This window comes from Elephas maximus, chromosome 24, assembly GCF_024166365.1.
Source record: "Elephas maximus indicus isolate mEleMax1 chromosome 24, mEleMax1 primary haplotype, whole genome shotgun sequence".
In the NCBI taxonomy this organism is placed as follows: domain Eukaryota; kingdom Metazoa; phylum Chordata; class Mammalia; order Proboscidea; family Elephantidae; genus Elephas; species Elephas maximus.
In genome coordinates, this window is record NC_064842.1 from 50085106 (window position 1) to 50112728 (window position 27623).

The window sequence follows — 27623 nt, forward strand, 5'->3', positions numbered from 1 at the left end:
AATAACAAAAACACACAGTGCTTGAATACCATAATAATCAATTCACAGGCTAAAAACATGTTATATAAAATATTAGCCTCTAAAAAAGAGAAATTCTATGCAAATACAAACACATATATTCCTTAATATCACAAATAACTCTTCATCACTAAATGAAAACCTTAGGATATTGAGCCCACCCCCATCCCATTCACTGTCAATTAGAAGCTTACAGCTACACCAAATTCACAGCATATTATCAAATGATGTCACAGAAATACTCTTAAGTTTTGTTACAACAAAAACACGGGACTACATTGAAGTAATAACCATTATTACATGGGTCATCTGGAAATACATGTAAGACAGGCAAGTAAAAAACATGGGGTAAGATTCATAAAAGACAATTTATAAAGAAGGCATTGAGAATTATTTAAGATGCAGCTGCCAACATCACAAGGTTGTTAAAAGAAAATTATAGGATATGCAGTACTTTGCAAAGTGTCACATGACTATTACTGGTGGTTTAGAGGGAGTTTTAAGGAGGCTGCTATAAGCACAAAATAGCTCTGTAACCTTTAATGTTTTATCTGAAAGTCATGCAAATTTTGCATCTTACGCTGTTGTTTTCACATAAAAATGTTAATACTACCAGTGAAAGACAGATCATATTTAGCCTGGTGTTTCAAGTATCTTTGAGCACAATGACCTAAAAAAAAAAAAAATTTAGCCTGGTGTTTCAAGTATCTTTGAGCACAATGACCTAAAGGGTACACCAAACCTAATTTCAGTAGAAACAAAAACATAAAAAAATGAAGCAGGCAAACTATTCATGATATAAATCTACTGAACTAAAATGGGATGGAGATGACCAGAAAGGAAGCAATTTGGTCATGAAACCCTAAAAGCCTACCTAAAAAATAAGGATGACAAAATCTAGACTGGAAGACATGATATGTTAGGGTCTGACTATTAAGCTACAAAGAAAATGCAGAAATTAAATTTCTCAGCTGTTATTAAAAAAAAAAAATTTAAGGGATTTTTATTGACGTTACTATAGACTTAATGAAGTAACAGGTTTTTTTTTTCTTCAATGAACAATCACTATTACCTGATTCTTAAGCTTCTCCACCTCAATATCCCCCTACAAGAAAGAAAAAGCTAAAAAGGAAATATTTCCCTAATGTACTTGAAAACTTAAAAAAAAAAAAAAAACTACTTGGGGGAAATTACATAATAAGAACCTGTAATCCAGTAGCAAATAAACCCTAGTGATGTCAACAATGAGAAACCAAAGAAGACCTATGTCATTAGACCCGCATGGGGTGGAGGGAGGGGGGCTTGACAAAAAGCCAATATTTCTAGTCAGGGAAAAATGCTAGACTTCAGTTTGATTACAGAGGAAGAGTCCATTATAACAATATACCTGCAGTTAGAACGACCTCTAAATTATAATCCACAACAACAGCAGGAGTTTAATTTTGAATTAAAAAAAACTGTTATCGTCTTCAAAAAGAGAAAGACAAATTTATCAATTTATAATAGCAAACACAATATGATCTACCTGACCTTCTTAAATAAAATTTGTTTAATAACTCCTTAAGGATTTCCCTCAGTAGTATTAATAGCAGTACCCTAAAAGCAACACTTTAAAGAGTATAAACACTCTTTTCAAACTATCTATTAAAAAAGAATCTTAAGAAGTAAAAGGTACTTATGAATTTTTTTTGGCACTAATATACAAAGCAATAGTAAAACAATAATGCTTTGCCAAATTGTGAAAGATCTGTCAACTGTGAAAGAACTGAAAGTTCTTATTGGTTAAACAATATAATTTCTAGACAAAACATCACAACTGTCTAACAAAGAATAACATGCTAAATTTTGGCAAATTCTATTACAAAGAGACATTATTTTAATTTGAAGACTGGCTGAATGTGATTTGGCTGCTTATTCTCTACTAGAGAATCTTAAGAAAAATACACAGTAAACGTACTAAATATCTTTAAAAATGCAAAAGTTCTCATGATTTTAGTTGGCTAAAGGTAGAACTTTTTGATTATAGCTGTTTAATAATGTAATGAGAGGCTTCAATCTGTGTAATTATCATATCATGGAAAAAGCCCATTTTGCTTTCCCTAACTGAAATATTTAAGAAGGTAACTGATAAACAATTTCTCATCTGCATTTCTTCCACAGCTAAAATCTAGGAATGGAACCAACCTTCATAGCTTGTTCAAGTTTAACAGATAAACTTGCCACTGCTTTCTGTGCACGTTCATACTCTTCACGCTGGCGTTTCAAAATCGGTGCTTTGGCTTCAACTTCTTTCACTATTTCATCTAGATACTTATTAATTCTTTTGTTCTCTAGTTTCTCCAAAAGCAACTGATCCTGTGTTTCCACATAAGCATTATACAGCTGAAAGGAGAAGAGGAATCTTTTAAAATCTAAGCACAACACGCATATATAGTCTAAATAGCTTCACCACAAACACTCTTTACCAGTTAACACAAGATGGATGCATCAATCACATGTTCTATAGAATTGGGAATCAAGAAAGCCTTTCCTAGGATGATCTAATACTCATCAGATGATTTAAGAATAATTTTTCCTGGGGATTAATGTTTCAGGGAGATCTGAACACAAATGCTGAAGAAAAATAATAACAAGATATAATACCATCCTTACCTCAGTTAATTTCATACCAGGTTTCACTATCTTAGCTACAGCTGCTGCAGTAGGAGACATGGCTGCAAGTTCTTCTTCAGATAAAATGGCTCCTGTGCCATACATACAAATTTAGTACATTTTTGTGAAATTGCCAACTAAAACCCATTTTTTTCAAGACAAGCAAAAGATAAATAACACTGGCTGGACATATTAACTCCTATGAAAATTTTAACTTATGGCATTAAACAGTCATGTAACACAACCCAATTCTAAAAATTAAGTAGTAATTATATTTAAAGCCTTCTTGGAAATCGACACAATTTTGTGTGATCAACTGGCAATTATAAATAATAACTGGGTAAAGATACAGATCAAATTATTAATTTTAAAATAAAGGATACATCTTAATGGCGTAACTTAATGAAATTACCTGACAGAGAAACTACCAGTTAAGTTAAATGGCTATACACAGGGAAGTCCTAGTATTTCAAACCATTAATAAGCATCTATTATTCATACCTTTACGTTTTGTGGCAGAAAGCAGGTCATTTGCATTCTCCAGTTCCTTCTCCAATTTCCCTATTTTCTCAAGCATTTCTTTTTCCATTTGATCTTTAGATTCTTCCACCTCCAGGAGATGATCTTGTATCGCTTTGTTAGCTAAAAGCATTTTTAAAGACAGAATACCAAACACATAATTATGATTTTGCAGCTTATACAATGTAGCACAATATTCATTATTTTTCCCTTCAGCAGACAACATTAAATTCTACAGAGATCATAGCTTACACTATCCACCGAAAGCGTTCACTGTGCTTAGTAAATTCCTCAAGTGCCCTTGCCTGGTAAATACGTCTCCCCTTTTGATGCTTTTTATTCATGGGGGAAGATAAGTACAGTCAAATTGTAAAAAAATGGCTCTGCATATTTACTGATGGATTAAATATGTTCAAACTATAAATCCATATGCATTAATCAAAGTAAATGTTATAAAAATGGAAGAAAATTTTCCCATTAGAAATCAGAAAATCACATGTATATAAGGTTATTAGATGAAAGAAATAGAAAAACAAGAATTACTGTTTTCAAATACAGTATTGCTGAATATAAAAAATTCTGGATTTCTTAATCTTTCTTCTATACCAATTTTGTCCCTAATAATTGTTAGTCTGATTTCTAAATCCAACAATCTACACATGAAAGTAAGCAGTTATCTTCTACCTAAAAATGAGACATTCTTCCCATAATTGTAAACTCTCACCTTCCCCAGCTTCTTTTAAAAGTTTGTGTAGTTCATCCACTGCCCGAGTGAGTTCATTGCTCTTTGCTTCTGAGTCATCAGCAGCACTCTAAAAGTTCATCTTACAGGGTTACTTAACAGCCATTAATGAAGCGTTAAAACAAACAAAAAAAACCCAAACCCAATGCCACTGAGTTGATTCCAATTCATAACGACCCTACAGGACAGAGTACAACTGCCCCATAGCGTTTCCAAGGACTGCCTGGCAGATTTGGTATCAAACATGATATTTACCTTGTATAGGTTAGAGAGTTTTATGTGGGCATTCAATTCATTGTGGAATTTCTCTTCCATACTGGCCTGCTGTTCCTTAGCCTAAAAAATAATCCAGTTACAGCAATCTCTAATTTGACCAGAATTTAGAATGTTTATCAAATGCAAAAATAAAAAAATCCATTTTTGTAAAGTAGGAGATAAAGATTAAAACACTAAAAATCAGCTTTTAAGACAAAGATGAACTACCTGAAGGATAAAATATTAATATTTTTATCTTAAAGTGGAATAGTTAAATTATATTAACATTAACCTATACTGATTATCTGGCTAGTATTTTGAATACAACATATAATTACCATTCCTAAATCTACCTACTTTAGCCTAGCTACATTTAGCCTGGCAGTTTTATGGTACCAGGGAGTTTAAAACATGAAATTGTTTTGTAAACAACTTTATAAATTGATATTTTGGTAAAAGAGAAATATTTTAAAGTGGACATCTACACCTCTTTCAATTTGGTCAAGAGATCTTCTACGTGCTTTTGAAGATGTTCATTTGATGTTTTCAAGCCATTCATGTGTTCTTCCATCCTAGAAACCTAGAAACATAAGGCAAGTTAGGGAAGCATGTGGTATAAATGGAAATTAATTTGATACGAAGTTTACGCTGCCAAGCAAAGGCAAAATAACCCCTCCAAAAAAAAAAAAATTTTTTTTTTTTAATACATGAAACACATATATTTAAGAAAATGAAACTCATGGAACAATGTGTTTGGACTTAGCTCACAAAAACTTACCACTACTTCTTAAATATGTGTCTTAAGAAAAATAGGATAGTAAATACTATCAAGATTCATCCAAGAATATCTTAAATTTTTTATTTAAATATATTTTTAATTTCCTAGGCCAAATGTGAATGAGTTATGTCCTCCACATCTGTCCCATGATCCTAGAATACACTTATTTTGAGACACCACTAAATAAATTTTTAATAAATGGCACACAAATATAAGTTACTCCTACATGGAAAAAGGTACAATTTTATTAATTTACCTCTTCTTTTTTGTTTTCAAGATTACATTTAAGCTCTAGAATCTCATTTCCTTTTTCTCTGCCAAGAGCCAGAAGTTCATCAGTTTTGGTTTTTAACTCTGTATTCAGCCATGTATTCTGATTGTGCAGTAATTCTTTTTCTTGCTCCAAACGTTTTTCTCGATACTAAAGAAATTTAAGAGAATAATGCTTACAGTCTTTAAATATGGTTATTCAAAGACTGTCTAGAGATAAGGGACACAAGCAGAATTTTATCTTAAAACAGAAATTAATATTTACAGGTATTCTTAACAGGAAACAATCAGATAAGAACTACAGCAAACTTAAATTTCAAATAGGCAAACACAGTTCAATTAAAATTGACCTAATGTATAATTCCCTGACATTAAAACAAAACGTAGTATTTACCCACCTTAATAAATACCTAGCCTATATGTAAATTTGGGTAAGTCTGAGCAAAAACAGTATTTTGTGCATTAGGAATTGTTACTTGCCTTAACAGAAACATCAGAAGCTTGAAGTTCATCTAATTTTAACTGAAGTTCGCCCTTTGTTGTATTGCTGTCTTTAAGTTTTTCATTTAGACGTTTAACATCCTCTAGAATTTGAAAATACTGAATAATTAAGGTGTTGTGGAAACAAACATCAAAAACACATCTCTAGAAATATAAACACTTAATACAAATTATGCCACACTTAATTACCAGTTTAATTTTAACCAATAGGTTAAAAAGCATGCAAATCTGTGTATCCAACCAAACACATGAACTATACTGATTACTTTAAACACAGAACTTTAAGCTGAATACTTAACATAAACCTCAATTTTTCTGATAAAGGTCCTAAGGTCTATTAAAGTTTTTATAAATCACCATGCGTTACAATTAATGATAACATATAAAACCTTTGCCTCAAGACAGCCAGAATATACCATGTTTAATTTTCTTCATATTCCTTAACATCTAGGTTTTTATGGAAAAGAAAAAAAAATTCTCTAACTTTACCTACTTACTAGCTGAATAACATCAACATATACCCTAAAGTAACATTTTCTGAGGCTGAAATACCAAAAAAAGAAATCTACTGCTGTCTAGTCAATTCCGACTCATAGGACAGAGTAGAACTGCCCCCACTGGGTTTCCAAGGAGCACCTAATGGATTCAAACTTCCAACCTTTTAGTTAGCAGCCAAGCTCTTAACCATTGCACCACCAAGACTCTTGTAACCGGAAAAAAAAAAAAAAAAAAACCTGTTGCGCTTGAGTTGATTCCGACTCACAGCGACCCTATAGTTCAGAATAGAACTACCCCATAGGGTTTCCAAGGAGTGTCTTGTGGATTCAAACTGCCAACCTTTTGGTTAGCAGCTGTAGCTCTTAACCATGATGCCACTAGGGTTTCCGAGACTGGAAGAGTAGATAATTAAATATTATCGTATAGTAACATAAAACACCTCAAAATCCTTCCCTTTATTTTATAGAAATAAAAATTTTCAAAAAGCTTATAAAAAGGAACCAAACGGAACTTGACACCATTAGATAAACTGCTGAAAAGTCATGTTCACCTGAATACATCAGCTGTATTGTATTCTATATTCTATATTCTATGTTTATAATATTCTATATTTACTTATTTTATACTTCTGCTTCCCAACCCCTTCAGTCAGTTCTTATACACGGAGTATCTTTTTAGGTTTTATACAGAATGCTTATGGACAACAAGAGTGTTTGTGTAAAAGAGTTCAGGCTTTACAAATGAACATGTAAACTGCTTCCAATTTGATATTATTAAAAACATTGTAATATATACATATATACAGACTTTAGTCTAAATTAAGTTTTTCATTTGTGCAATAGCGTAGGAGAAAAAATAGATTATCCTGAACTCCATACTGAGCCACGATAAAGAAACATCAGTAACAGAAGCGAAGTGTGATTAACTCCTAGCACTGTTAGAAGAGAAAGGAATGAGGCTGGAAATGAAAGCACTTTTCATAATGTTTAATTTTCATACCTGTTAGATATTCAAGTTCTTGAGACAGTCTCTCATTGGTTCTAATTAAGTCTCTTTTCTCAGCTTCTAATTCTTCCTTTGTTCTTGTAAACTGGCTCTGTCACACAAAGTGAGAAATTTAATTAAGAAAAGTGAGTGAGTTGATCAATTTAGGAACTTGAACATGAAAATGCCACTTTAGTTTACATCAGCTTCGGTTTAAAAATGGTTGGTTTTCTTTCTACCTCATACATCAAAAACTTAAAAATTATCCATATTTCTAACACTTCTGTTCATACTCTGGATTTTTCCATTATTTTTCCTAGGCTCATGCAAACTTTTCCCACATTCCATTTCATTGTATGGAAGTGTTCTCGTTACTTAAACATGTCTTCAGAGAACATTTAATTTGCTTTTAATTTTTGCTCTTATTAACTAACATTTCAACAACTATCACTAGATTTACATTTTGATTCTACTTAATTCTCAAGAAAGATTCCCTAAAATGGAATTATTTAAAACTCTAATATATTTTGGCAAATTGCTTTGCAGCAAGACAATAGGACTTCATATGCATTTCGGTCAAAAGTGCCTATCTCAAGTCAACCACGCCAGAACTGAAGATTTAAGGAATGGAGAAAGTAGGAAGAATGGAAGGAAAGGAAGAAAGGGAGACAGAGAGAAAAAAAGAAATTGATACTACCTTGGGGAGATGAAAATTATGTTTTATCTGCATTTATCTGATTACAGGTTCAGTAAAACTATACCCATTCTTAACTTATTGGCATGGTTAGGTTCCAAAAATTAGATTGTTATGGGAAAATCGGCTTTATGTGAAAATGCAGGATGACTACATCAGATCCTAAGATGGAGAATGACTATATCATTATGTAACTGCCAAATCACATCATTCCATAAATGCCACCACAACCAGTGTTACTCCTGCCTTGCACCTCGGCGTCTGTTACTGCCAGATGTCTGTTGTTAATGCGCAAAACGGTCAGGCAGTAGATTTTTTTTTACTACTGTCGTAAATGCGAAAAGTCAGATAATGAGTCGATAACTGAGGAGTAGGTACACTTTTATATCACCACTGGCCATTTGTATAGTTTCCTCTCTGATTTTTCTTTTTTTTTAATTTTCTTTGCCCATTTTTCTCTTCAATGATTTTCTCATAATTTGTAGTTATTCTGTATTATTCTAACACTATTATTATGTCTAGAAATCCTTTCTCAGCCAGTAATCAAATGAGCTGTATGACTTTTTAGCTGCCTCATATTTCATCTTTTAACACTTTAATCCAATTGGAAATTATTTACATCACAGTGTGAGACCAATATCTATCTGGAAATTCCACTTCCCCCGCCTTCCATCAGCCAATTTCTGAAGCACCACTGGTAAAATAAAACCAAGTAATTAAAGTCGTTTTTTGAGCTACTTTAACTTTACTCTGAAATACAAAATTTCAGTTTGTGGATTCTAAGCTAAAATTGTTCACAAATTTTTATACATGTACATGCATGTCATTTCACCAAAATGCAGACCTAGCTTTCAGTAGATTCACATGTTGTGACACCCTCCCTCCCCCTCAAAAACGTTCAGGCCTGGACACTGGGTTCTGCTTCTGGATTGTCTGGCTCTGCTGTTCTCTGGGTGATTCTCATGTCACCTTACATATTACAATGTTTTAATAACTATAACTTCATAAAGCATTTTAATCTGTGGCTAAGGAAGTATTCTTAAATGGATACTTTCCAGAATTATCCAACCAATTACAACTGTTTATTTTTTCCAATCACCTTTAGAAGTGCATTATCTAGTTTTACACTATCTCACTTGGATGGAGTCAAAATGCATTCAACCAACACATTAATTTGGAAAAATCTTCCAAACAAGGAACATTCTATGCATCTCTGGTTTATTAAGGTACATTTTTATAGTTTTCATTGAAGTATCAGAATTTTGTTTATGGAAGTACTTATTTTTTTGTAAGTTATTTCTAGGTATGTTGTGCAGTTTGTACACCTATTCAGATTCTGGGAATATAATTTTTTTAAACAGGCCTGAAGAAATCATTTTTAATTCAATACCAAATATCTTTTACTCTCAAATCAAGTGCAAATTTAAAAAAAGCAAGAGTCAAAAGTTCTACCCTGTTAAAGTCTCACTGGGTATCTATTGAACAAATTGGTCAGCAATCCTTGCGATCGTATTTGTTATTCTCATCACTGCTTAAAAGAAATGGTACTGATGTGGAATCATCTAAATTCTCAACTATATCAAAAGACCTGGAACAATGCCTAGGACACATTCAGCAGAAAATTACTAAAAGAAAGGAAGGATGGTAGGCAGGTAGGTGAGTGGGCGGATAGAGAGATGGATCTCTAAAAGCCTATCCTACATAAAGCTCTACAGTACTTTACTTTTAGTAAAAATTCAAAAAAACAAAAAAACACACAACCCAAGAGCTACAGACTAAAGGTAAGTGGTTTTCACATCCAGCAGTGATATACTTTAATGAGTAAAGAGAATAATCAATCAGTATAACATACAAAGATGCAATTAAGAAATATACGTATATACGTTTTTGCTAGCAGTTTCTCCTAACAGGATATCTGTTTTATCATCCCACTGACTAAGTAACTGAGAAACACAATCAAAATAGAAATTTTCTCAAGTATTAGGTTTACAATTAGCTTTTACCCACAAGAATAGTACTTTTACCTGAATGGCAATATTGCGATCATGAGCAACTTCGAGTTCTTTGTTTTTTTCAGTTAGTACCTTCAGTTGATGGTCTGGATAAAAGAAATTTTATAAACATACACACATAAGCTTAAAAATTGTAAGCATTTTTATCCAACTGCCACCCCAAGACATTTTAAAAAAGAAGTAACTGAGGCCCAGAAAGACTGAGTTGTATAACATTACATTCCAAAAGCATGAACACAATCCAAAATTGCTGCATTCTTAGATCAAATTTTTAAATGTGCTAACTTGTCTCCAGAAGAAAATATGTAATAACTCTGATCAACATTTATAAAAACAGCATATGTGATTAGCAAATTCCTTAGTTTTCAATGGCATTGTCTAAATCAAATTATAAAAACAGTAAATTATATATCCATCACCACCCACTGCCGTCAAGTCGATTCTGACTCACAGCGACCCTATAGGACAGAGCAGAACTGCCCCAGAGTTTCCAAGGAGTGCCTGGTGGATTGAAACTGCCGAACTTTTGGTTAGCAGCTGTAGTTCTTAACCACTACGCCACCAGGGTTTCCAAATTATAAACAAGAATTAGAAAACTGAGTAAAAAGAGACAAGATCAAGAAAGTAGTAACATTAGGACCACATTAAATGCATACAGAGCAAACCATAATAACAGATATTTGCCAATTCTGCTTTTATTGCTCTAAAGAGAGCCTTCAGCATTGAAGGAAGAAAACTATGCTTGATACTCAATTATCAATCTCCATTCACTATGGGCTATCTTCCCTCACACACTGTTTGTCTTCTGAACGGTGGCAGATAATAAGGGAAAAAATATTTTTTTAAATGTTTTTTCATTAAAATACGTCTACGTTATGCACTGGCAACTTAATGAACAAATACTTTATTACTACTTTCAGTCTTAACTTCCATATAAACAATTGGCTCGTTTAAAAAAAAAAAAAACACTAAAAGAGTAGAAATTTTCTATATTGTTTTAACGTTATTTATTGCTTTAAAGGAAAGCCTGGTGGCGTAGTGGTTAAGTGCTACGGCTGCTAACCAAAGGGTCAGCAGTTTGAATCCACCAGGCACTCCTTGGAAACTCTATGGGGCAGTTCTACCTTGCCCTAGAGGGTCGCTATGAGTCAGAATCGACTCCACAGCACTGGGTTTGGTTTTGGTTTATTGCTTTCAAATCTTAAAGATCTGGAACTAGAAAAATAAAAACATAGTTCTACACCCAAGGGAGGCATACTACTAATGTCTCCCTTCATCAAGCTAGTTTCATCCCTAGATTCCCTTCTTTCCTTTTTCCAGCTCTCATAATAGTCTATCATCAGAGCTGTTTTTCCTGAAATTTTTTAGCACCACTGATAAAGGCAAAACTATGAACACACGATGAACCAGATCTAACTACTCAGTAAGTACTTATGCCCCATCACACATGTATACATGCCATCACACTTTTACATCACATGTTTTTAAAATGAGGTATTCTCAATAAGGAAACCCTGGTGGCATAGTGGTGAAGTGCTAAGGCTGCTAACCAAAGGGTCGGCAGTTTGAATCCACCAGCCGCTCCTTGGAAACTCTGTGGGGCAGTTCTACTCTGTCCTATAGGGTCGCTATGAGGTGGAATCGACTCAACGGCACTGGGTTTTAGGTTTTTTTTTTTGGTTTTTATTCTCAATAATGGCAAAAGTAGCTAAAACAAGTTATAACCCAAACAAAGAGATAATGGCATGGACCTGCTAAGAGGGAAGGCTGTTTTAATCAGTTCCTTGATTATTAGCTGTTTTTCTTCCCCAACAATGTAAATAAAATCTAGCTATAGCTAATTGCAGTTACATATTATGCATCTACTTTAAGAAGATGTGAACATTTGTTTTTCAATTGTAAGCAAAGCAGGAGGCACATTATCCTCTCAAGAAACATTAGGAACTTTAGCTAAGAGCCTGTGAACCACCTGGAACATAATGGTACGAAAACTAAAAAGGAAAATAGCTACCTATCTTTTCACTGGAACTGCACCTTAAAGAGGTAATATCATTCTCAGATTCAGGGACACTTACAAAAAATTTTAACAGAACAAAGAAAATTAAAACAAATTTGCTAGTAATGGGATCAACACACTTTATTCAATGACTTAAAAATAACTAAATTACTTTCTTTAACTTTTCTGTTACATAATACTGTAGCCTTTCCAAAATGTTTTCAAACATATCACAATTGACATGCAAGCAGGATGCAGATCTAGTCATCTTACAGTAAGAATCAGACACTGGTATAATTCACATTTGGCAAAATAACTTTTAATAGCAAAGTCAGAATTAGAACCCAGACTTCTGACCATCAGTCTTGTGTGCTTACAAAGTTTTTACCCTGTGTGGGGAAAAAAAATGAAAATATCACCAGTGAAAACAATGGTTAAGCGATCTGCATTTCCACATTCATAAATGTTACCAGAGCATATACAGCCGTTTAAAGACCTCAATATTTCAAGAATACTTATATCATTCGACACTTACTGAGCTTCTCTAGTTCAAGCCGCAAATTCTGGCACTCTCGGGTTTCGTGCACAAGTCTCTCCTGACTGTGGGATAGCCTCCTCTCTATCTCGAAGTACTGTTGTTCTACAGAAAAGAGAAGAATAAAATCAAGCACATACTTACACATACCGTCAATACTGCTACTCATTTTTAATAACCTTAATTTTAAAACTTACTGTAAATGATATTGTTTTGGAATTGCACCCCAAATAGAAAAATCTGACTACAGACGAACAGACCGAGAAGAACTTTATCTAACATTTCCAACTGACTTGTATGACAAAAGAAAATAAGGCCTAACGTGGTTTTACAAATTACTTTTCTGTCTACCTTACAAGTTTAGGAACATCTTGGAAGCAGGCAACATGACTTATTTCCCTCTAGACATCAGGAGACTGGCATAAGGCATGCTTAAAAATTATACACACACACTCGAACAAACTGTTTAGCTAAGAACCGCTTTGCTTATCTTACAATACCCAAAATAATACTGGAGAACATATCAGAGTATTAACATAGGATATTCGAGTATTAATGTTACTAAATTTATATAAAAACAAATATGCAAGGTTCCCAACGGAAGGGACTGAGTCTAGTTAGCGTTAACATCAAGCACAGGGCAGATGCTCAATATTTGTGCACTTACTGAACAGAATCCAGTGTACTATGTTCAGCTTTGAGATTCAGAGTACTGTCAAATTTTCAACATTCAATTCTGCTTGATAATTACATTTTGAACTAAAAATGTACTCAGAATTTGCTACTTAGCAAAAAAGCAGTACAAACTCCCCCAGACAAATGGTAAACCAAGATAGAAAACAGGAAGTTTGTAATTTACTAACGGTAATGGCTATATTCCTAACCTTCAAGAATGTTCACGTCACCACTGTCCCTAAAAGTTCCTTATCCGAAGGTCTACTAAAGTTACTTATAAACAGGTTCTATTTTCTGTTAAACCCCAAGGTTTAGGCAGAAATCCGGTACATTAGTTACCTCCTGTACACGCACTATGTTTCCAGCACTGTTACACACTTAAACTCATTCTGTGAACATCTAGTTCCTTACGGGACCACTGCGTGACACACACACGCTCAGAACTAGCGCATGAAGTGGTCAATCAAAGGACTTGGAATTACAAAATAAAGACGAACTTATAATCATTTAAGGTGCAAAGAAACAGGGCTTAACGTGAAAGAAAACAGGCAAGGTATTCTAAGCTTAGAAGGTAATGAAAGAGAAGAATAAGGACAGATAAAAGTCGCCATCTCTGGCGAGTCTGCTGTAACCAAATCCAAATATTCACACAAATAGGACATGCAAACTCATTTCTCTTTTTTTTAAAAAAAGATCCTCATCCAACTGCGAAAGGAGTAAGAAAGAGCAGGCCTACGGTGCCCACGGAGCACGGGAAACGATGCTGCTCGTCAGAGTGAAAAAGTTGGAGATTGCGAGGGGTTTAAGACCAGACAGCTACTGTGTCGAGCTGAGAACCAAAGGCGGGAAGAGCGTCTCACTTACCGCTCTCCACCTTGAATTTTTCGTGTCGCCCCTTTAAACCATCGATCTCGGACTGCTGATCAGCAAGGAACTTTTCAAGTTTGTTCTGGACGGACTTGGGCAGCTTGTTCAGTTCCGTGCGCTCCAAGACTTGCTGCAACACCGCCGCCATTTCGGTGGCGGCAGGGGCCGCAGCGGCCAACGGGGCCGAAGCAGAGAAAGACGAAGACCAGGAGAAGCCAGGAGCCTGGGCCGTCGCCTCCGTCGCCTCGCTCGGGGGTTCCCGCGCGCCTGCCCGCCGGAGACTCCCACGGCGGGACCCTGGGAAACCGAATCCTGCGCTAGCAGCGGCACCAGACGCTCCACCGCGTCCGCGCCCAAAGCGCGCGCGCAGCCGCCGGAAGCTGTGCACCCTGGGAAGTCGAGTCCAGAGGCGCCCCCTGACCCCACCGTACATTGCAACTTCCGGTTCCTCTTTCCACCCAATTCAGGCACGCGGGCCTCTGGGAAACATAGTGTTTCCCACAATCCTTTCCAGGAGCCCAATCCCGCACCGCCCATTTCGGTTCCTCCTATCTCCCCGCCCCCCGACACTCCTCGGCCGGTATTATGCCACTGTCCGCGCGGTGGCGCCACAAACGCACTTGTCAACCCGCGTACCTCCCTGAAGAGCTGGGCGGCCTTACCTTCAAAGCCCCGGGCTGTCATGGGTCGCCCTCTTTGGCGGCTTCTAGACACCAAACCACTAGAGGGCATCGGTCCCAGCAGGGCCCGACGGCGGGAGCCGGGCTACCGCCACGCTCTCTATGGCGCCCGGAAGGGGGCGGAGTGGCGCCCGCAGTTGCTTTGGCAGAGGCAGTGCAGTGAAGGGAGGGGGTGGCTGTGCGTCATCAGTCTGCGCTCCTGAACTCCCGAGACCCCGAGTTTGAGGTGGGAAGTGAGGTGTGGGAAGTTGGTCGCTTCCTGATGAATTCACTGGCTGTGAAACTGGAGGAGAATCTGGCCCTTCCAAAACAAGCCCATTGCCCTGAAGCCCCAACTGCGGCCGACGGACAGCTCGACGGGTTTATCTGCCACGCGCGCACATTGTTAGAACAGGTGAGTCAGTCTAAGAGTCTAATACTTCTGTGGGTCTGAGTTGGGCACTTGGATGCAGAAAGCTTCCTTTCTACGGGAGAAAGGAGATAGAACGTAGGAAACATGAGCGGACGTGCAATATACACCCAAATACAGCTCTAACAAATTTCTATTGAAAACCGTGTACCCAGCTGCCATTTACTGACTGATTGGGACTGGTTGATTCAACATGAATTTAAGGGGCCTGATTAATTTAAAGGAAGCAGGGGTTGAAAACTAGGGAGCGCAGTTCTACTCTGACACACCTGAGGTCGCTATGGGTGGAATTAACCTGAGGGCAGCTGGTTTGGTTTATGTTGTAGCATTGCAGACAGTGTTCCACGTATTTCTGATTGTTAGTATGTTGTTTTGTTTTGTTTTTTTAGTATGTTGATACTCTTAAAATTGAAAAAATTGTAAAAACTTTGTAAAAGATGCTTTCTAAGACAGCCTTAAAAACCACTTCTAGCCTTGCCACCATAACAGAACTGACTACTTTGTTTCCAGATCATAATTTTGTAACTTTTAAGCTGAATGTGTAGATTCTTTCATATTTGATCACTCTTCTGAAATAAATTCTTGTGGTGACGGAGTGGCTAAGAGCTCAGCTACTAACCAAAAGATCAGCAGTTTGAATCCACCAGCCCCTCCTTGGAAGCCCAATGGAGCAGTCCTACTCTGCCCTGTAGGGTTGCTATGAGTCGGAATCAACTCCATGGCAACGGAATTTTTTTTTTTTTGGTTTTTATGTTGTCCTTCCCACCAGCTGCATAGTTGTAGGCCTTTTGTGAACTGTTGATTTTCTTACGTGAAAATATATTTTCTCCACTAGTGAATCTTTTGTGTTGAAGACATCCAAGAAGCAAACGGAAACATCTTATCATATCTTGCTATAACTAAGAAAAAAATAAGTCAATGAGCTTAAGACTGATTTTGTATGTATTTTACATAAGTGCTTTAAAGTTGCTGGTATATGCAGTATTGTACTATCTCCTCCCTCACGGGTCTGTTAGTTTCTCATACTGTAGGGGCTTGTGTGCTGCTGTGATGCCTTAAGCTATGCTACTGGTATTCAGATACCATCAGGGTCAACCATGACAAACAGGTTTCAGCTGAGCTTCCAGACTGAGAGTAGAAAGAAGGACCTGGCAGTATACTTCTGAAAAGAATTGCCTATTGAAAACCTTATGAATAGCAGCGGAACATTGTCCAACAGAGTGCTGGAAGATGAACCCCTCAGGTTGGAAGGCACTCAAAAGCTGCTTCGTCAAAGTAGAGTCGACTTTAATGATGTGGATGAAGTCAACCTTTCAAAACCTTCATTTGCTGATGTGGCATGACTCAAAATGAGAAGGAACAGTTGCAAATGTCCATTAATAATAGCAACTTGGAATGTACAAAGTATGAATCTAGGAAAATTGGAAGTCATCAGAGATGAAATGGGACATGTACATGTCAATATCCTAGGCGTTATGAGCAGAAATGGGCTAGTATTGGCCATTTCGAATTCGACAATGATATGGTCTACTATGCTGGGAATGGTAACTTGAAGAGGAATGGCATTGCATTCGTGGTCAAAAAGAACATTTTAAGATCTATTCTGAAGTACAATGCTGTCAGTGATAGGGTAATATCCATACACCTACAAGGAAGACCAGTTAAAATGACTATCACTCAAATTTATGCACCAACCACTAAGACCAAAGAGGAAGAAATTGAAGATTTTTACCAACTTCTGCAGCCTGAAATTGATCAAACATGCAATCAGGATGCATTGATAATTACTGAAGATTGGAATGTGAAAGTTGGCAACAAAGAAAATATGGCTTTGATGATAGAAATGATGCCGGAGATTACATGATTGAATTCTGCAAGAGCAATGACTTCATTGCAAATACCTTTTTTTGTGAACATAAATGGCGACTATACACCTGGACCTCGCCAGATGGAATACACAGGAATCAAATCGATTACATCTGTGGAAAGAGACGATGGAAAAGTTCAATATAATCAGTCAGAACACAGCCAGAGGCTGAATGCGGAACGGACCATTAACTGCTCAGATGCAAGTTCAAGTTGAAGCTGAAGAAAATTGGAACAAGACCACGGGAGCCAAAATTCACCTTGAGTATATCCCACCTGAATTTAGAGACTATCTCAAGAATAAATTTGATGCGTTGAACACTAATGACCAAAGACCAGATGAGTTGTGGAATGATGTCAAGGACATCATACGTGAAGAAATTAAGAGTTATTAAAAAGACAGGGGAGAAAAAAAGATCAAAATGGATGTCAGAAGAGACCCTGAAACTTGCTCTTGACTGTCGATTAGCTAAAATGAAAGGAAGAAATGATGAAGTTAAAGCTGGACAGAAGATTTTAAAGGGTGGCTTGAGAAGACAAAGTATTATAATGACATATGCAGAAACCTGAAGTTAGAAAACCAAAAGAGAACACACTTGGCATTTTTCAAGCTAAAAGAACTGAAGAAAAAATTCAAGCCTTGAGTTGCAGTATTAAAGGATTCTATGGGTAAAATATTTAATGACGCAGGAAGCATCAAAAACAGATGGAGGGGATGTACAGAATCACCGTACCAAAAAGAATTGGTCGATGTTCAACCATTTTAGGAGGTAGTATATGGCGAGGAATAAATAGTGTTGAAGGAAGAAGTCCAAGCTGCACCAAAGGCATTGGCAAAAAACGAGACTTGAGGTATTGACAAAATACCAACTGAGATGTTTCAACAAATGGATGCAGCGCTGGAAGTGTACACTCATCTTTGCCAACAAGTTTGGAAGACAGCTGCCTGGCCAACCAACTGGAAGAGATTCATATTTATGCCTGTTCCAAAGAAAGATGATCCCACTTTTATTCAACATTGTGCTGGAGGTCCTAGCCAGAGCAATAAGGCAAGAAAAAGAAATAAAGCGCATCCAAATTGGTAAGGAAGAAGTAAAACCGTGAATCCCCAAAGAATCCACAGGAACGCTACCGGAACTAACAGAAGATTTCAGCAAAGTATCAGAATACAAGATAAACATACAAAAATCAGTTGGATCCGTCTACACCAGCAAAGAAAACTTCGAAGAGGAAATCACCGAATCAATACTGTTTACAGTAGCCCACAAGAAGATAGAATATTTAGGAATAAATCTAACCAGAGACGTAAAAGACTTATATAACGAGCTACAAGACAATATTGCAAGAAACCTACATAAGTGGAAGAACATGCCTTGCTCATGGATAGGGAGACAACATGGTGAAAATATCAGTTCTCCCCAAAGCGATCTACAGATACAATGCAATCCCGATTCAAATTCCAATGACATTTTTTAAGGAGATGGAGAAACAGATCACCACTTTCATATGGAAAGGGAAGAGACCTCGGATAACTAAAGCATTACTGAAGAAGAAGAACAAAGTAGGAGGCCTCAAACTACCTGATTTTAGAACTTATTATACTGCCGTGGTAATCAAAACAGCCTGGTACTGGCACAACAGATACATAGACCAATGGAACAGAATTGAGAATCCAGACATAAATTCATCCCCCTATGAGTAGCTGATACTTGACAAAGGCCCAAAGTCCATTAATTGAGGAAAAGACAGTTTCTTAAACAAATGGTGCTGGCATAAGTGGATATCCATCTTCAAAAAAATGGAAGACGCATACTTCACACCACACACAAAAACTAACCATACCCGTTGCCATTGAGTCAATTCTGACTCATAGCAATCCTATAGGACAGAGCAGAACTGCCCCATAGGATTTCCAAGGAGCCCGTGGTGTGTTCAAGCTGCCAGCCTTTTAGTTAGCCATAGCTCTGACCACTACGCCACCAGGGTTTCCATATTATGCAATGATAAAGAACAACGATGGATCCGTGAAACATCTCACAACATCGATGAATCTGGAAGGCATTGTGCTGGATGAAATTAGTCAGTAGCAAAAGGACAAATAGTGTATGAGACCACTATTATCAGAACTCAGGAAAAGGTTTGAATACAGAAGAAAACATTCTTTGATGGTTACAAGGGTGGGGAGAGAGGGAGAAAAGAATTCACCAACTAAACAGTAGACAAAAATTATCTTAGGTGAAGGGAAGGACAACACACAATTCAGAGGAAGTCAGCACAACTGGACTATACCAAAAGCCAAGAAGTTTCCTGAACACAACCAAACAGTCCGTGGGACAGTAGCAGGGGTGGGGGTCTGGTGATCATGGTTTCGGGGGATATCTAGGTCAATTGGCATAACAGAGTTTATTAAGAAAATGTTTTGCATCGTACTTTGGTGAGTGGTTCTGGAGTCTTAAAAGCTTGTGAGCAGCCATCTAAGATGCATCAATTGGTCCCAGCCCACTTGGAGCAAAGGAAAATAAAGAACACCAAAGACACAAGGAAAATATTAGCCCAAGAGACAAAAGGGTCACTTAAACCAGAGGGTCTATCAGCCTGAGACCAGAAGAATTAGATGGTGCTGGCTACCACCAATGACTGCCTTGACAGGGAACACAACAGAGAGTCCGTGACGGAGCAATAGAGAAGTGTGGTGCAGAACACAAATTCTAGTAAAAAGACCAGACTTAATGGTCTGATTGAGACTAGAGGAACCCCAGAAGACATGGCCCCCGGATTCACTGTGAACTCAGAACTAAAACCATTCCTGAGGCCAACTCTTCAGCCAAAGATTAGACTGGACTATAAAACATGAAATAATATTTGTGAAAAATGTGTTTCTTAGTTCAAGTAAATACGTAAGACTAAATGGGCAGCTCCTGTCTGGAGGTGGGACAAGAAGGCAGAAAGGGATTATAACTGGTTGAATGGACACAGGAAACCCAGAGTGGAAAGGAGGAGTGTGCCATCACAGTATAGGGATTGCAACTAGGGTTACATAACAATATATGTATAAATATTTATATGAGAAATTAACTTGAGCTGCAAACTTTCACCTAAAGCACAATTAAAAAAAAAAAAAAGCCCAAAGGTGATCCAGTGGAAAACAAATTATCGAATAATATCATTAATATCACACACAAATAAATTTTGCTGAAGGTCATTCAAAAGCGGTTGCAGCAGTACATGAACAGGGAACTGCCGGAAATTGAAGCCAGATTCAGAAGAGTATGGGGAATGAGGGATATCACTGCTAATGTCAGGTGGGTCCTGGCTGACAGCAGAGAATGCCAGAAGTTTACCTGTGTTTTACTGACTATGCAAAGGTATTCGACTGTGTGAATCATAACATGTTATCGATAACATTTCAAAGAATGAGAATTCCAGAACATTTAATTGTGCTCATGAGGAACCTGTACGTAGATCAAGAGACAGTCGTTTGAACAGAACAAGGGGATACTGTGTGGTTTAAAGTCAGGAAAGGTGTGTGTTAGGGTTGTATCCTTTAACCATAGTTACTCAATCTGTATGCTGAGCAAATAATCCCAGAAGCTGGACTATATGGAGAAGAATGGGGCACCTGGATTGGAGGAAGACTCATTAAAACCTGCGTTATGCAGATGACACAACCTTGCTTGCTGAAAGTGAAGAGGACTTGAAGCACTTACTAATGAAGATCAAAGACCACAGCCTTCAGTATGGATTGCATCTCAACATAAAACAAAAATCCTCACAACTGGACCAGTAAGCAGCATCGTGATAAATGGAGAAAAGATTGAAGTTGTCAAGGATTTCATTTTACTTGTATCCACAGTCAATCAAGAAATCAAAGGACCTATCGAATTGGGAAAAATCTTCTGCAAAAGATCTCTTTAAAGTGTTGAAAAGCAACAGTGTCACCTTGAAGACTAAGATGTGCCTGACTTGAGCCATGGTATTTTCAGTCACTTCATATGCCTGTGAAAGCTGGCCACTGAATAAGGAAGACCGAAAAATAATTGATGCCTTTGAATTTTGGTGTCAGTGGAGAATATTGAATATATCATGGACTGCCAGAAGAACAAGCAAACCTGTCTTGAAAGAAGTACAGCCAGAATGCTCCTTAGAAGCGAGGATGGTGAGACTTTGTCTCACGTGTTATCAGGAGGGATCAGTCCCTGGAGAAGGACATCATGCTTGGTAAAGGGTCAGCAAAAAAGAGGAAGACCCTCAATGAGGTGGATTGACACAGTGGCTGCAGCAATGGGCTCAAGCATAGCAACAATTATGAGGATGTTGCAGAACTGGGCGGTGTTTCATTCTTTTGTACACAGGGTCACTATGAGTCACAACCGACTCAATGGTACCTAACAACAATGACTGTCTCCTAGACTCACAGTATTTTCACTTGCTATTTCTTGTAAAAATTAAGAATTAGTAGGGCAGAAGGGACAGGAGTAGAGCAGAGTGATGAAGTAGAGGAAAGTCGATACATGGAAATGTGTGCCTTAAGTCACTGCTAAAACTGGAAAGCCCTTAACTGTGTTGAAGCATTAATGAATTAGATAGGCCATTCTAGGCTTAGTTTTTTAAAATGGGGTGCAAACCTGTTAAGCTTGCATAGTTGCCAGAAAAGGCCTAGGTTAAATGTAATGCATTTTGAGACAAAACTGAGCAGGCTCGTTGAAAAAACACTATCTACTATGTCATTTGAAACTTTGTTTTAGAGTAATGCAAATTATCTGTGACTTGCAGTTTACCTTAGCTCGTCGACAGCAGCCTTGATTTTCTTGGTACTGAATAAGATTCAGATTATATACTGACCCTCAAATGACTTATCTCTTGGGAAAGTACATTTAAATATGTTGTCCAAAAATATTACAGCTGTGTTCTTTTTATGTCTACTCTATAGATTTTTTTTTTTTTTAAATACCATCTCTACGTTTTTGGTTCCCACACTGCATGTAAACTTTTTGAGAACATTGCTCGTAATTGCATAGTTCTTTTAGTGAACATCTTTGGTTTTAAGCTACAGAAACTCAAATGAAAGGAGTATAAATCAGTAGGGTGAACGTACCCTTCCGGAACTAGTGAAAGAGCAGAACAGGAGCTACTGATAGAATTAAGGGACCACGTGTGATTCTATAGTATGAGCATAGTATTTAAGAGCGTGGATTCTGGAGTCTGACTGCATGAGTTTAAGTCCCACCTTTGTCACTTTCCAACTTTGGCACTTGGACAAGTTATTTAATTCCTTTTGTTTCAGTTTCTTCATCTATAAAGTGGAGTTATAAGAATAGTACCTACCTTATGGAGTTGTGGGAATGTTAAATGAGTTACCACATGTAAAGCACTTAGAAAAAGGCCTTGTACAGAGTAGAAGCTATAGAACTTTATTATTGCATTGCTGTTTACTTATATAATTAAAAAAATATTTTTTTTTTATGTGTTACTCGAGGAGGATGACCAAGTGTTATTCATCTTTGTGCTGTCTCTCCTAATGTAACTTCTAGCATATAACAGTTCTTCGGTATATACTTAATGGTTAAATGATTCTACCTTTCAATAAGCTTGCTACTCAGAAATTATCATTTTTCCTATTTTAGAAATGAGAGCAGTGAGGCTCAGCAATAGCTTATCAAAGATCACACAACTAAGAAATAGTAGATCTGAAATAAGAAATCAGGTCTGTTGACTACTAGTTTAGTATCTTTGTCCTTATCCCAGGTATGGAAAATAGATTTGATTCCTTGTGTCAGTTCTGATTTTGCAGCCTTGGTGGCACAGTGGCTAAGAACTCAGGTGCTAACCGAATGATCAGCAGTTCAAATATACCAGCCACTCCTTGGAAACCCTATGGGGCAGCTCTACTCTGTCCTATAGGGTCACTGTGAGTTGGAATCGACACAATGGCAATAGGTTTTTTTTTTTTTTTTTTTTTTTAACGTCAACCCTAATGATTGGCAGTTGTTTCCTGCAGCACTGTGGTGAGAATTCTGAAGCTACATTTGAACTTTGCAAGAAAGAATGTTCTATTTAATAAGCAATCACTGCAGGGTGTGGGTGGGAACCCTGGTGGCATAGTGGTTAAGAGCTATGGCTGCAAACCAAAAGGTTGGCAGTTTGAATCCACCAGGGCCTCCTTGGAAATGCTGTAGGGCAGTTCTCATCCTATAGGGTCACTATGAGTTGGAATCGACTCAACGGCAACGGGTTTTTTTTTTTTTTTTGGCAAGGCATGGAGTAGAATTAGGAAACACCATTTCTCACTGTACTACCCCTGTGATTAAAAAAAAAGAATTTGCAAGTGGTATGGTTTTTTTTTTATGTTTACCTAAGAATACTGTATGTATTTTTTTTTCTTCCTTGTAATTTAGGAGATCGAGTTAGCACTCAATAATGGGAAGAACCTACATTGTTGAAGAAGCTGTTGGCCAGTATCTTTCAAACATCAATCTCCAAGGAAAGGCTTTTGTTTCTGGTCTTTTAATAGGACAGGTATGTATCTTTTATCTTGCATTTATTGATAAAACAAATTACTTGTTTATTAAAAGTTATAATATGCCATTTAACAATAAACTCAAGGTGTGGGGAGGGAGAGAGATGTTATGGAAGAAGAAAATGTAAAGTGCATCCTTGGGGAAAAACATGAAGTAGGACAAACCTATCCCACAGAACACATTTCCCTTCTGGCAAAGTAAAAGTAATTTATTATGTAGAAACTCCAAAATTAGAATTTTAACAGTTTATTTGCACTGATTTGTCTTTGCAAAGTGTGTTGTACTCCCTTCTACTCTCTGTATGTTCTGGGTTATCCAATCCTTAAGAAAATAGCTTTTGGCAATTTTATTCCCATTCTAGTCTGTCTTGTCTTATCTCAAGCTTGTGGTGACAGTGATTTATCTTTGTTATATGTGCTGTAGTCCCCATCTTATTGGTTTTTATCTTTTTGATGTTGGTTTAATAGAGAGAGAAGGGAGGGGAATAGGGGAAATTTGGAAATCAGGCAATTTCTATTTCCCGCCTAGAAGTAAGCCTTAAAAATCAACACAAAATAGAACAGAGATTTGGGCAACTACTTGAAAAAACACAAGCACCCACTGATTTATAATTGAAGGAAGAATGTGTTAATTGTTAGGGAGGACTAAGTGGTCACCAGTACAAAGGAAAGAAAAAGGAGAGCCATATAAGCATATTGGCCACCTCTGTTCAAACCCTGTTTAGGGGGGAGTACCCTATGGCCCAGGGACTTGATTTTGAGGGCTAATAGCAAATAAACTCTACTGTGACAGTTTTCTGTGTATCTTAGCCTGATGCCTTAAAAAATCAAAAACCAACCAAATTACATAACTAACTCTCCTTTTCTGATTTTATTCGCATTCCCAAGTGACTTTCTCTTATAATTTGATGTACCACAATATCTACTTATAAATAATGGACTGCCCAGAGGACTAATGAGTTCAGACCTTTTCATTGTACTCTGGTTTCCTGCATCATTCTGAATGAACTTAGTTAATGTCAGCCCAGCCCTGAGAGTCAGGTTCTGTCGCAGAAGTTTCACAAATTAGATTGCTTAGCTTGCGAGACAAGGGGCAGACCCAGCACTGCTCACTCAAATTGTACCACTCTCCAAAGCCTCTCAGTAGGCAGACAGCCTCTCTTGGCAGCAGTGTAAACTTCTAGATACAGGTTACCTAGTACCTAAAATGGGGCTCTTCTGGTTGGAACATTTTATTTAAATTGTTTTACTTCCCTTTATTTAAAAAATTAAGGGAAGACGAACCATAGAGAAAGATATGGTCAGTAAAGGGAAAAGATCAGGGAGAAAGACCATCTTCCACGCTTGCCTTATTGGATGTAGGCTGTTTCTGGAACTCAGCAAAACCACCATCTTACAGATAGATCTCATACGACCCTCCCAACCATTCTTCGTTCTGCCTTTTCATTCCTTCAAGTATTCTGTGTGCTTTTCTTTCTTTTTTATTTCAGGGCTCATCACTTTTCTCTCCTTCCCTTCTGTATGCCTGATTTCTACTCTCAGGTTCTATCTCCCTTTCTTTCCAAAGTCATAAGTTTTATTAAAAAGGAGGCAGCATCTTAACTGGCACCTACCTCCCTTTCCTGTGTATGTCCGAACTTTATGGAAATAAATTTTATAGAAGTAATTACCATTCTTTTATTTCCTTTAGTCCCTAGATGACACTAACGATGGGAGTTTCAGGCCATGTGTGAGGACGACACTATGCCAACTTGCATTATCAGCCTTATTTTTTTTACTCTTCTGTATAAGAAACTTTCTCTGTAGTGAAGCTGAGCTGTTCAGTGTTTCCTAAATTTATCTTTGGACCATTTAACTGCTTCAGTTACCATTTAACCACTATTTAAAACTGAAGAATATAGACTTAGTTATCACTTCTAATTTTGGGTCCCAAATATTTTTTGGTATTCTGTAAACATAATTGTGTGCAAGCTTTTTCTTATATAAGCATGCACACTGAGATTACTTATAATATGTAATTCTTTATCGGCTATTATCATTTAAAGATGCACGGGATCATTTGTTGCTTTATTTTACTGAGTTTTTTATATTTACTAAACCATGAAATCTGGTCAAATTATTTAGAAAATAAATATAATAACTAGAAAATAAACTAAGCAGACTACGTTCTATTTAATGCGATTCGTTAACTCATTCAATAAGCCATTTTTAAGAACTTCTATGTGATTCATGGAGCCCTGGTAGCACAGTGGTTAAGAGCTCGCTGCTAACCAAGGTTGACAGAATCCACCAGCCCCTCTTTAGAAATCCTATGGGGCAGTTCTCCTTGTCCTGTAGGGTTGCTATGAGTCAGAATTGACTCTACGGCATCAGGTTTTTTTGATTTATGTAATCCACATTCAAGATATCAAAATAAATAAGGAGCTGATATCCATACGCTAAAAGATGAACAACATGTAGGGAAAATATTGTAAGGCTACAATGAAAACTGGTTTCCCTGTAGGTTCTACTATGATACGTTGTTACTGTTGGGTGCCATCAGGTTGCTTTTGGTGACCTAACGACCACATGTGACAGAGGAGAACCGTGCTATGTAGGGTTTTCTCGGCTGTAATCTTTACAGAAGTAGATCGCCAGGTCTTTCTCTTGTGCAGCAACTGGGTGGGTTTAAACTACCAACGTTTTGGTTAGCAGTCAAGGACGTAACCTTTTGTGCCACCAGGGCTCCTTCCATTATGATATGGGTATTAACAAACATCTGCTACAGATATTACTCATTGATGTATGCCATAAGAACTATACATTCTTAATCAGATATCCCTCTTTTTCTACTGTTTCTGAAGTGTTCTTTACAAAAGGATTATGTGATACTTGCCACTAGAACACCACCCAAAGAGGAACAAAATGAGAGCCTCAAACATCCCAAAGATAAGTCGGACAGCTTGGATGAAGAATGGGTCACAGAACATGCCAACCAGGTCATCATATTGTGCTCTTTACGTAGTTAAGTTTATATTTATTTGGTTAACAAAATAAAAGCATTTTAACCTCAAGCTACTGGACTACGATTTCCGAATACTCATTCTCAAGTTTTTAAAACTTGTACATAAAAAATAGAAGTGTTTTCTACTCTGCTTCATCTGTGATTATATTGTTTATTTTGTTGACTACCTAATTCATTTGATGGGGAGTGACTGCTAATGGGTGCGGGGTTTCTTTTTAAGGGGGTGAAAATACTCTAAAATGAGAGAGTGGTGATGGTTGCACAGCTGTGTATATGTACTAAAATGCCATGAGCTGTAGACTTTAAAAGGGTGAACTTTATGTTATGTCACTGAAGTGTAGCTCACTAAAGCTGTTGTAAAAAAAAAAAGAAAAATAATGCTACTTCACGCATATTCAAAGAAATTTGATAAACACTCCAAAAAAGAAAGCAAATACAGTTACCTAAATTTCTATCATCCAGAGAGAATTACTATAATTTGTGTGTGTGTGTGTATGTGTGTGTGTGTGCACGCGTGTGTGTATACCATATGTTGATGTTGTTGTTTTTAGGTGGTGTCTAGTTGGTTCTGACTCACACCGACGCTATGTACAACCCAACGAAACAGTGCCTGGTCCTGCGCCATCCTTAAAATTGTTGCTATGCTTGAGCCCATTGTTGCAGCCAAGGGAGGATGGCGAGACTTTGTCTCACATACTTTGGACATATTATAAGGAGGGACCAGTCCCTGGAGAAGGACATCACACTTGGTAAAGTAGAGGGTCAGTGAAAAAGAGGAAGATCCTCAGTGACATGGACTGATATAGTGGCTGCAGGACCAGGCACCATTTCATTATGTTGTACACAGGGTTGCTGAGTCAGAATCAACTCAACAGAACCAAACAACAACAATGCTCATTATTAGATAATATAATTCATTTAATAATTACTTTTAAGTAAATAAATTAATTCACTCATCATTCTCTCTCTAAAAAAAGAAAAAAAAATATATTTTTTTTTTAGTACCCACTCCCAAATCTGTTTCCTTCTCCTGTAATGGCAACACTATCTTCTTAGATACCCAGGGTAAAAATCTCGGTCATCTTTAGTTATTCTCTTACTATATCTCCTCGCTTCTAATGTACTTGGTCACTAAATCTTCTCAATTCTAC

The 27623-nt window shown here is 37.1% G+C and overlaps 2 protein-coding genes across 6 annotated transcripts in view; one reads left to right on the top strand and one right to left on the bottom strand.

Annotated features, from left to right (window-relative positions):
* TPR (translocated promoter region, nuclear basket protein) overlaps positions 1–14771 on the bottom strand; it is a 57217-nt gene extending 42446 nt beyond the window's left edge. For both annotated transcript variants that reach the window (XM_049867967.1, XM_049867966.1), the window contains exons 1-13: positions 14659–14771; positions 13994–14293; positions 12455–12559; positions 9936–10009; positions 7233–7329; positions 5715–5818; positions 5221–5385; positions 4674–4766; positions 4187–4267; positions 3914–4001; positions 3172–3312; positions 2671–2762; positions 2203–2400 (exon numbers count right to left, since the gene is read on the bottom strand). In XM_049867967.1, the coding sequence (XP_049723924.1) occupies positions 2203–2400; positions 2671–2762; positions 3172–3312; positions 3914–4001; positions 4187–4267; positions 4674–4766; positions 5221–5385; positions 5715–5818; positions 7233–7329; positions 9936–10009; positions 12455–12559; positions 13994–14293; positions 14659–14728 (1608 nt within the window). In that variant the 5' untranslated portion in view covers positions 14729–14771. The remainder of the gene's footprint in view (positions 1–2202; positions 2401–2670; positions 2763–3171; positions 3313–3913; positions 4002–4186; positions 4268–4673; positions 4767–5220; positions 5386–5714; positions 5819–7232; positions 7330–9935; positions 10010–12454; positions 12560–13993; positions 14294–14658) is intronic.
* Positions 14702–27623, top strand: part of ODR4 (odr-4 GPCR localization factor homolog) — a 53688-nt gene continuing 40766 nt past the window's right edge. Inside the window, exons 1-3 of one of the 4 annotated variants that reach the window (XM_049867975.1) lie at positions 14702–15070; positions 23347–23467; positions 26312–26446. In XM_049867975.1, coding sequence (XP_049723932.1) covers positions 23369–23467; positions 26312–26446 — 234 coding nt within the window. In that variant the 5' untranslated portion in view covers positions 14702–15070; positions 23347–23368. The remainder of the gene's footprint in view (positions 15071–23346; positions 23468–26311; positions 26447–27623) is intronic. The other 3 variants (XM_049867974.1, XM_049867976.1, XR_007515230.1) reach the window with 3 other exon arrangements.